The sequence below is a fragment of the Rhagoletis pomonella genome, unplaced genomic scaffold, assembly GCF_013731165.1.
Source record: "Rhagoletis pomonella isolate Grant_MI unplaced genomic scaffold, Rhpom_1.0 Rhpom_scaffold_00004, whole genome shotgun sequence".
NCBI classification, from domain to species: Eukaryota; Metazoa; Arthropoda; class Insecta; order Diptera; family Tephritidae; genus Rhagoletis; species Rhagoletis pomonella.
In genome coordinates, this window is record NW_023458558.1 from 13,509,082 (window position 1) to 13,521,123 (window position 12,042).

Genomic DNA, 12,042 nt, shown 5'->3' on the forward strand with positions numbered 1-12,042 from the left:
GTAAGTTGCTAATAAGGTATTATTACGTGGTCCTAATTCCCACTGGGGAGGAATAATCTCTCTACACAATTGCAGTGGGAAGTATTGCGGCTCGGCTTATCACTTTCATATAATCGATTGGTAAATTCAATGATTTTTTTTTACGAAATATAATGTTACTCATAGGCCATGTACGAGTGTCCAAGCGTTTGATCAAACGCAAAGGAAGACGATTACAATTAATTGCGCAATGTGGATTTGTCGTAGCATAGTAAAATACCTCTGCAAATATGTATGTGTGTGCAATGTGGTATTTTTATGATTTTAATAAATGCATCTGATTTGACTTAGTTTGAGATGAATAGTACAAGATTTGTTAGAATTTCATTATTTTAAAAATTCGAAACACCATTATTGGACTAGGCCTAAAAGTTTACAGCTAAAAAAAAAATTAATTTTTCTTTCAATTTAGCAGAACTTTCTCTTTTATTTGACACCCATATTGTTATTCTGCATTGAACTGAATTTTTTTAATCATTTTGGAATTTATGACATCCTTGAACTTTCAAAGTCCTTAAAAAAATCCTGACGTCAGAGAGAAAAACCAAAAACGCAGTTTTGGTATATTTTGGTCCCGAGTTTCGTTAATATACATATTCATTTTTGTGTGAGTTAAATTGATTGTTGCACGCTGTTAACTGGCGTTTAAAAGAAGGGTTTTGAAGGTATTGGAAATAATTTTTTTCCGCGCTTAATTGCTAAAACTGCTCAGAATTGACTTTCACAAAGCTACTGAAAAACTCGGACACGGTTGTAGTGGAATTATTATACTTATTACAAATTTTAAGCGTAAATGCTAGAAATGTAAACTACAGAGCACAATAAGGTTTAATCTGAAGATGGAACATTGCATTTAATAAAAAAATAATGTTGTTGCCTTTTCAGGTTCTTGCCTGCTTCTATTTCATCTTCAATACATTATAAAGGATAATTACAAACTAAAAAACAGTTTCTATTTATGTAAGTATTGTTAAAGCAATTGTAAAACTCAGTAATCAATTTTTAATGAATAACATGGAATAGCTGCCTTATTCGCCCGATTCAGACCGATTAGTTATTCCCCGGAATAACTATTCTGACTTTCTTATTACGCCTTATTTAGTTTCTTTCTATGCGCCATTAATAGACTTAATCTGACTCATTCTCCTCTATTCCGTGAATAATCTTATTCTGCCTTATTCCTCCATATTCGGAGTGTCAATAATATGGCCGTAAGTAACTCTTGCTTAACAGCGAAAAACTGATGATTATTTATTTTTGTTTAAAATTATGAAATGTGGCATCTCAGTCGAGAGAAATGCCAAATATGCGAAAAGTGCAAAGTGGAATAAGAAAAAAGCATATTCCCCCTTCCGGGGAAACTTAGTTGGTTCGCGCCAGCAGCGTATTTTTAAGAAGCCGAGAAGTTACCGATTTTGCGAAGTCTACGCCGTTCAATTATTGGCCAGTATCATACAAATATGATGCAATGTATGCAAATGCCATTTTTCAATAAAACTTTTACAATTTGTTCAATTTACTTTCACCACAAAATATGCAAATAAAAGCTTTACGACACAAAATGATGCACAAAAAATAACACTGATAAACAGTGGTTTGGTTAAACAAAATTAAGTGTTTCTTTTTATGTAGATACTACTACCTAACCGCATATGAACCTCATAGTTTTAGTTAGTTTTATTCAATCACCCTCAGTTTTCCTAAAAAATTGACTGAAGTGATTACGCGTATTTTGCATACCAAAGTGTGATTTTAACAAATTAACATTAAATTGCACTGCATCACGAATTTTAATATGATTTTTGTTCTCCCGACGCCACTATCCATTTTTTTTTGTGGAATTGCCCGCTGATTCCAAAAACCGAGTTAATTTCAGATACCCAGAATAATAATTATTTCATGGTGAAGTTTTAAAGAAATCATTAACATTTTCGTAAGAATTATAGAAGTCCTTTGATAATAATTTTGTAAGAGAAAATTTTTTTAAGTCATCGATAACTGTTATTTTAAGACTTATATAATAGAAGTCTTTTCATAATAATTATCAGCGAGATAAATATTTTTAAGTCTTCAAAGACTTTTATTTTGAGACTTATATTATAAAGTCTTTTGATAACATTGCGAAAAAACGTTGTGTATAGTCCCGAACGGGTCCGAAACCAAGCTCCAACTGCCCCCAAGCTATTCCCAACTAGTCACGAACTGGTTCCCAACTAATCCTGAAATGCACCTGAACAAGTCCCGTCTTTTAAGACTTACAAATATTTTTTTATCTCTCTGATATATATTATGAAAGGACTTTTTAAAATTAGTCCTTGAATAATAATTATAGATGACGCGAAAAATATTTTTCTTAATATAATGATTATTGATTGACTTTTATTCTTTTGTCTTATAAGGGTATTTTTTGTGATTGTGTGTAAATAATCTTGATAACAGGGTAGAAAAAACAGAAATTCCCAAAAATTAGCGATGCCAAAATAATATCATTTAGGGCCATAAATTAGAGACCTATTGGCTGATTAACAGTTTGAAGAAAAACCTTATCTGATCGAAAAATCAACATGGACCTGTTTTCGAAATGTTGTTCGTAATTTCCTTGGACACCACTTTAAAAGAACAAAAAAAGTTTTTAACTAGAGATAACAAAATGAAATGTGGTTTAAATTAAATTCAAAATCGCACTACTGATCTGGAAAACCGGTATACAGATCCATTACCTATGTACCAAAATTAAGGTTGGGTGTCTCGGCGTTCTTTTTTGTTTCATTTCAAAACTTGTGGTTTTAGCTTTAGTGTTATTATTCTTAGTACGATAACATACCTTGTGATTATCAGTTTTTAAACATTTCTTTGTAAGATTTGCCGGTTCTGTGTTGTCCGTCAAAATGGATTTCAAAGTTTTTCAAAATTATGTAGACAAATTTCCACCCTAGCCATTATCTCTTGCCAATATCTACATCGATTGTTAACGAGCATGGTCAATGTACAGATGGATATTTAACTCTGGCAAGCTTATGCGAAAATTGTATTCGAACAACAGCAATAAAATTATTGTATTGTTTTGCAAAATGCTTCAAATCCAGTGTTGCGAACCTCTGAGGGTATTCTGCCATGAAAAACAGCTTGATTGTAGGTCCCTTCGATTTGTATGGCAACATCGAGACGCATGCCACAAATCGGTGGAGCAGCTTGGCCAAACATTAACATATTGTGTAAATATGCGCCAATGTATGTATGTACATACAGACGGCTTGATGCTCATTATGTTTTTATCCGTATGCACGAATATCTGAATATACAAATAATAATAATAAAAAAAAGAGCCGCACTTTGCTAAGCAATTTCGCATGTCGCATTTGGCTCAAAGAGCCACGTTTGCCCACCGTTGATACATACTTAATTTTTAAAGCTTGCATGTTCTTAATTCCGATTTTAAGTTCGGAAATGCTAAGATCAAATAATTGGATTCCTTCTCTGGGTGTAAAGAAAAAGTGTTTGACCATTTTTTTGCATAAATCAATTCATAGGACTTACATCCAACTAATGGAAGTAATTTTGTTTTCATGATGAATTAACTAAAAACCTAGTGTTATACCTGATTTTATATTAATTGCGTTGAATCTGTACGATCCACAAGCAGTTAAATTTCCCTATATGAATTTTGAGTTACCTCACTTTAGATCAGAGGTGTGCGATATGTGTGGCGTAGAACAAATTTAAAATTTGTTTGTTGAGTTCTAAACATTTATTGATAAAAATTTTACAGTTTACACATAAAATGTTTAAAATTTGTTTAAAATTTTTTTTTTTTAATTTACGCATATAAAGAGAGGTAACCAGTTTCCTTTCCTAATGTGTGCAAAACTAAACACTGCCTGTTTACTTTTACTTATAAAATTTGTCACGTAGAGAAAAATTACACACAAAGGGTTTAAAATTGTGTAAATATATTTTATATATTTTAGAGATTTCATGTGTATATTTATGTGTATTTTTTAAACATCTTATATTCAAAATCAAATCTTGAACATCTTGTGCGTATATTTACACAGGTTTTGGTTGAAAAATAAACACTTTTCAGTAGTAGTTTTACATGCACTTTTTAGAGTGCGGGTACAGAACGCATTACTTTAACCTAGGCATGCCATTGGAGCTAAGCGAGAAAGTGAAAAATTTTGCCTTGAAGCGTGTATTGCAATGCGTTACTGCATCGATACAAAAAGTAAGCGCTTACTTAAGAATCAAAGTTCTTGCTGGGTATGTTCATATGTGCCTATGTGCGCCTGTGTACGCAGTTGTAAACAGTCGGCGTTTGCAGGTATCAAAAGTTTCTATTTCCACTTCAAAACAGCACAAGTCCCTAAATGATTGTTAAATTTATGTTTCAAATGAGAGTTTTAAATTTCCTACGTAATTTTTGAGCTAATTTTAGCCACATCCATTGGAGATACATAAATGTGCACTCACTTCTTGTAAGTTACATGTTTCTACATGTGTACGTTATTTCTTTGATTATTTACTCACCGTGTGATGATGGTTGATAAGGTGATGGTGATGATGATATTTAGTCGAATGATATGTTTGTTGATAGTAGGAGCATAGCTTGAAGAGATGAGACAAAGCTGGGAAGAGGAATAGCAGAAATTTGAGCAGTAACTTTTTAGCTGCGCCAACACCAATAATCAGCGGCAACAGCCAGAATAATTTGATTTTGATGATTTTTATAATGAGCAAGAGCGCCAGGAATGATAGCAATAATTTGCTGCGTATAAATTTTTCTGAAAATAAAATATTTGTTAATGTTATAAGTGTTTAGTTAGAATTGTTTAGTTAGAATTGTTTGTGAGCCAATTTCTACAAAAAATATTGCCGTTTCATTGCCCTTAGTATTTGTGCGTTGGCGGCACTGAGAAGGCAAACTTTTTTAGCAATTTGAAGCCTAACATCGTTACTTACGAATTTTCTTCATAATAATTTTCCCAGCCAAACGCGCCTCCACCTCCTGTTTCGGTATCAATTCCAGTTTTGCAATAATGCCATTGCCTTCAAATGAACGCGGTGAGATACGAAAAGTGGCACCATCGAACATCACCTCTGGCAACTTCACTTCCAGATCATGTGTCATGGCGAATTTAATGCTTTTGCCATAGAGCGCGTTGGTTACCTCTTCAATGGGTGTTTCAGATGTGTCGGTAACTGTAGAAGATCAAGAGAATGTTGATAACTGATTAACAATAAGAAAAGATGTCGATTAGTAAATTTTCTTTCTCTCTCTATTTCTACCAATTTGATGCTTCACAGAAAAATTATATTAAAATGCTGTTGCTTACGTATGTACATACATCAATCACACATTGCTCAAAGCAGCTTGACTAATGTATATACATTAGGCTTGCTAGTACTTAATAAATATCCTACTTCCTACGAACATTAAAAATCTGATAGTTTGTGAGTGAGTAATTCAGTGTGCATGTATGTTTCTTGCTACTTTATGGCTAATTGAATTTCGGCGAAATTTGGCACACAGATAGGCTATATGTAGCATGGATTAACATATAGGATATCGCTTGAAGAGAGTTGCCATCTTTTTCATACCCGAGCGCACTTGTGCCCAAGGGTATATTAAATTTGTTCACATAACGATTGCTTGTAACAGCCAAAACGAATCGGCATAGATATAGACAAATGTATACATGTGTAAATGCTCAGAATGAATAGAGAAGTCGATTAAGCGTGTCTGGCTGTCCGCTAACTAAATAATAAAAACGGACTGTAACCGCGCCCACTTCCCATATATCGTTAGTTTCGAAAAATGCAACCACTATCATATTTCAGTAAATATTGGATCCAAATTGTTTAAAGTTGGTATATGCATCAGAATTTTGGTAAAAACTAGTATTATTAGCAAATTTTAGGAAAATGGGTGTGCGCCCGCCCACTTATGATGAAATGCTGTATCTCAGTACAATCCTTACCCAATTCGTTCCGAGCCTTGCCTAGCGCCTGGCTAAGAAATCTATTGAAAATCTTTGAAATCGGGCAGTAACCACGCCCACCACCGGTATAACGGTAATTTACAGAAACACAAAAACTGCGATAAATCAGTAACTACTGAAGCTTATTGATTTAAAATCGATAATTGCAATAACCACTTAGCAGAAAATTAGACTATTATACATTTTTGGATAATGGGCGTGGTGCCGCCCCCTTATGAGCACATATGTGCGTCTCGGTAACCGATTTATAAATTTCTATAAAAATCGTTGCACTCAAAAACCTTAGTACAAGAAAGAAACTCGTTGAAAATTGTTCAAATCGGACTAAAATTACATCCACTTTCCGTATAACGGTAAATTTCAGACATCTGAAAACTCCGATATTTCAATAACTGAGGACGTTATTTACTCCAAGTTTATAGTTACAAAAATCTTTGAGCAGTAAATAAGACTGCTATAAACTATTAGGAATTGGGCCTGCCACCACCCACTTTATGACTACAAGGTGTCTCTCGGTAACCACTTTATAGATTTCTGCCAAACTTGGTTCAATTATTTCATTAAGTCTAACAGCCGGTTTCACCAGCAATTTAAGTTCAAAATGATTTTTCATTTTCTTTCAATTTCCATATGAAATTCAAAAAATTAAAATCATTTTTCACTTAAATTGCTTTGGTGAAAGTTGCCGTCTCCTCAAATAGCTAAATTCTATTTTAAATAATAAATTCAACAAAATTTTTTTAGTATGGTTTTGTCCTCGAATGAGATGTTAAAAGAGGCTTAGTAAGAACAATTTTTTGAGGAGAGTACCACCTATTTAAATAAAGAACTACAATATGGATGGAAAGTAATGAGGTTTAAGAAAGCTTAATTTCGAAAATATTTTGAAAAATGTTGCCATCTTTTGTTCAATTTCACCCAAATTGAGAATCGTGCAAAATTTCTACCGACATTTTTTTCTATGGCCGAGTTGCGAAGGGTTCTGGTCTTCAGCCGTTCTAACCTAAACTAATAATTTTTACATACCAAACCGTTTTTGCTTTTCACCACTACTTTTGCATTGGCCGACGCGGAAGTGGTTATCAGGCGCCGTGAAGGAAGCCAAACATTTGCTAGTTATTTAATAAAATAAATATGTAACTAATAGCTCATCGCTTTTCTGTTTATTAAATTATTTTCGACACCACTATCAGCTTTCTAATCCATTGAACCACTTAGGTACGTGCAACGCTTTCTGTACTTCAGCTGTGTAACGCTCGAAAAACATTTTCAAATATTTGATTTCTAAGCTTAAGGTATTTAAGCACTCCTACTTGGCATTAAACCTTTCATCTTAATGCTTCCTACTTCTAAACTATTTGATATTTGTGTTCATTTTAGGTAAGCAGCAATCAAACTATCTAACGAAGCACTTTAATAGAGTGCCAATTAGTCAGTTGGCAAATTGAGTGGAATGGGCGACTTAGTATAGATTAGATTTGCGGCCAAACTCTTAGATTGGATTTTGCTAAATATACAGCGACATTGATGTTTGTATGTATGTAGTTAGTTACAATAAGTGTGTTTATGCTAGAAAATGAAATTTGTAGCTGCGAGAGCGTAGGATTTCACATACATACGTACATGACTCAATACATACATACATACATATGTGTAAAAGTAAAAGCGTCGGTTCTTAATGGCAAACGCGGATGGCGAAAAGTAAAAGCCAAAGTTCGAAGGAAATTTACAACTGGCGTCATTAAAATGCCGCCCAATTACGGAAGCTGTGTGGAAAAAGTTAAGCGTGTATTTTTGTGACTAAGAAAGAAAAGTAAAAGTACTATATACATATTTACATTTCAACTAAATTTTGGTGAGCTTTAACTGAAATTAACAGTGCAGATTTGTTTTTGTTTTTAATTATACTCTAGTACTGAGAAGAGAGTTTTGAGTAGATATGTGTATAAAGATATGTTTTTGTGGCACGGTAAGTGGCCACTGATACTTTCCAACGAATTAGAATCTGACCTACATATCGACCGCTGTTTGTGATTTTATCGTAAGCGAAAAAAGCTACATTTCACAGGAGATGTGGCAATCCTATTCAAAAACATAAAGCCTTGTTGCACACCTAATGGACAAGCAACCAACGCACAGGAGGCAACACTATTAAAAAAAAATATTACCTTACTGCACATATGGAGGCCAAGTCCGTTCATTCGACAACTCATTTTTTAGTTTAACGAACAGCCCATATGTTATAATTTTCGGATACGCGGCAACCCTTTTCGAAAAAATAAAACTTATATGAGGACCCCATCTGTTAATTTTAATGAACTGTGTGTCATTAATAAAATGGCCTTCACGTATTATATTTAAGGCAGTCATTTTTGAATAGGTGCCAACCCCATTAAAAAAGGCTTATTGCACATCCGTAAACCACATCTTTTTACTTGATACCTCATTTTTTAGTCCAATGAACAGTGAAAACCATATTGTTTTTAGCAAGGTGGCAACCCTATTCAAAAAAATAATAAATTATTGCACAATTAGAGGCCAATCCTTTACATTTCACATCTCAGTTTTTGTAATTTAAAGAACAAGTCTTTTTTTTGGAGAGTTGGCAACTCTATAGAAACTCTAAGTACTAAAGATAATACTCCTATATATACAGACTATATTAACCAAAATCTCTCGTGTGGCATGCGCCTTGATGTTGTCACACAAAGCGGAGGGACCTACAGTTTTACGACGATTCCGAACGGCAATTGTATTTTTATGAGAAGCCGTTTTTCATGGCAGAAATGCATTCGGAAGTTTGCAATTGCCTGCCGAGGGGCGACCGCTATTAGAAAATATAATCTGGACATTTAAAAACAAAGGAGGATTAATACTTTAAGGATTGTTTGAAAAAACTGAATTTAAAGTTAATTAAATATAAACACTGCCGATCAGCAGAATAAGCTCAACATATTTTCAACTTTGCCTTTTGATGCATCTACTACACTGAGGGGAAAAAATATTAAAATCAAATAGAAACGTAATTGATCTTACTATAAACGTCAACGAAAGTACTGTATATTGGTTAATATACAATTCAATTACGCGCATTTTAAAATTACCGCGTTCATTCTAAAACAGCATCCGTGAAGTGAATAATCAAGATAAAAACCGAAAAAAATTACCCTGACCCTCTCTGCATATCAACAAATTCTGGAAAGCATCTTTGCGCACTCAGCCACAGCCAGACAAATAAATGGGCTTTCAAATTTGCATGTTTTTTTTCAAGTTCACTATTCTTGCCAAATTTTTTAAGGTCAAGGGGTAATTGTGAACCAATGGCAATATTTTTTCATGAAAAGTAATTTCTTTTAGTTTCGTATCAAAATGTTGCTTCTGTCGAAAGCGCTACGATTAATTTACATGCTGTGTTAAAAGAGCACACTGTGTGCGGTTGAGTTAGCTCGAATATCCTTTTTTACAGTCGAGAAATGTAATTCTGATATTTTCAAATACCATTTTCAAATATTCCCTGCCGATCTAGTTTTCCTTTGGCATACTGAATAATTGTTTAACACACCTGTTGCCTCGAATTCAGCTACCAAACGTTGAAGAGTTGACCGTGAAGGCCCACCGCGTGTGGAGTAACATGGGCGTGGCAAATGGAATTTTTTCTGCAACTTGTGGTGTGTGTAAAATTCCACACCGGCTTCGAACGGTAAAGGATTTTTATGGGAATTTTTTTATGGCAGAATTAGACCCGAAGGTCTATTATCAAATTGGAACAATAAATAAATAAGTAAATAAAGCCGAAAATATCTACATATATCTACATATGTACATACATATACATACAGTGGTTGCAGTGCTCACGTGCAGAACGATAAGCGAAAATCTTAGCGCTCTTTATTTTAGTTTTTATTCACTCGTTCGCTAATTACTTTAGACACTTTAATAATAGAAGAGACAAAAAATCAAAGCTGCTCATCTGCTATTATCCAATGAATTCTTTTAATCCGGGTCGAATTCACTTTCATGCAAACATAATCACTTTCGTTTTCATCGAAAATTCACATTCAGTACGTCAGTATATTTTATGCATACCTCTCCGTAATTTATGCTAATATCAATAGACTGTTTGTTGTTGTACACCACACATACATACCCAGTGGGAATTAGGAGCACGTAATAATACCTTATTAGCAACTTACTCTTCACCTGGCAGTCATTACCATTTCCCTGCCGAACGTCCCTTACTTTTACAAAGGCATGGCCGCCTTATGTAAGTAGGAATTTAAAATGTACATTTGCTATCAAACATACTTCTGAGTCGCTTTACAAAGTAAGTTACGTGTAATGCAGAGCAGTCGCTCGGAGTAGTTCGGTGCTTGGAAATTACTTCGGCTGTACGTTATTTTGCAACTGACAACGTAATATGTCGCCGGAGGTGTTCATTTTGTGCTTTACTAGTAGATTACGCTGGTCATGATGACAATTTTGGTACTAAAAACTGAAAGAAATTATGGCTTACCTCGTAAGGTGCTTACCTATTTTCCCAGTGGGTATGTACATACACACACATATTCAGACAAATAATTCCATTCACATACGAATCGAAACCAACACTACCCTGAAGAAAAACTTTTTATCACTTGATAAAAAATCTCGCACCTGTAGTTAATTATAAAAGGCTAACTGTAATCTAAATAGACGAAACGTAATGCAGAAGTCATGCAGACATGAGTGGGAGATGGTTTTCTTTAAACAAGTGTGTACACTTTTTTCTGCACTTCACAAATATATTTTTTCGAATTCACGACAAATAAAATGAAGATCGAAATTTAATATTATCAATTTGAAGTTTTGTCTGATGGAATCCGAATATTGGACCATCTAAAGCAGAATATTTAAACAAATATGCAAAGTTAAATAAACTACAGAAATGAATAAACAGGTAGGAAAAAATTTATGTTTTCTTATTGAATTTGTATGTCCAAAAGTAATTAGTTGCCATAGATATAATAGTGACCTTTAATACCTTCCTATTCAACTTCAAGTTAACTTATAGTTAAATATATTTCCTGCAGGGTAATTGGCGGGTGTGCGTGTGTGTGTGTGTGTCAGGTGTGAATGTGAAGGCTTTTACATGCTGATCGACGTTGATCTGCTTTGAGTTTTTCTGCATTGTAACGAATTATTTGTTATTCGCATTAATGTTTTAACTTAACACATTTCTTTTTTTTATCTACTTCAGCTTGCTTCTTCATCATCTTCTGTTTCCAGTGAATGTTGTTGGACCGTCTGCGGCCGTTTCTTAACAGAAATACATTTTTGCTCGAAAACTTTCACTAATCAGCGTATGTAGGTAAGTTTGTAAATGCTTATGTATATATGTATGTATGAATATACATATATGATATATATGTATAAGTTTGTGTTTACCTATATTTTTCTGTCCATGTTTAATTTTGTACTTGGCTGCGCAGAGCCCGAAATCCAATTTACGTATGTGTGTTTATATGTATTTGTAAATTCCAAGTGAACTAATATCGAAATGTCTGCGTGACATTTATTTTTGCCCAAGTTAAGCTACAAATTTTGACTCATTTACTTTCGGTCACTACATATGCTATGTATGTATGTATGAATGTTTTTTACTATCTGCGTCGCAAAATAAAACTTTCGTGAATCGCTTGCTATGATTTGTTTACCAACAAAATGAGTTAATTTAATAGTCTTAATGGAGCTGATGAAGAGGGCATGAATTGAGCTCCATACTTCCATCATCGTCTGATCTTTGTATTACACAATGACAGATAATTGTTTTTTTGACGTAATACCTATAAAAGTGTGTGAATAGTAAGCGACAATTTTTGTAATTAAATTTGTTTTTAATTTAAATAGCCACTACAATAGTTTTACGACTTTATGTCCATTATCTTATTTATTATGCAAATACATATGTCAAAAGGCTACTAGTTCAATTGAAGATTGCATAACTGTTTTCTAGATTGTAGTGACA

The 12,042-nt window shown here is 33.7% G+C and overlaps 1 protein-coding gene across 1 annotated transcript in view; it reads right to left on the reverse strand.

Annotated features, from left to right (window-relative positions):
• Nucleotides 1-12,042, reverse strand: part of LOC118737052 — a 47,731-nt gene that overhangs the window by 29,966 nt on the left and 5,723 nt on the right. Inside the window, 2 exon segments of the mRNA XM_036467298.1 lie at nucleotides 4,567-4,820; nucleotides 4,999-5,238. Coding sequence (XP_036323191.1) covers nucleotides 4,567-4,820; nucleotides 4,999-5,238 — 494 coding nt within the window.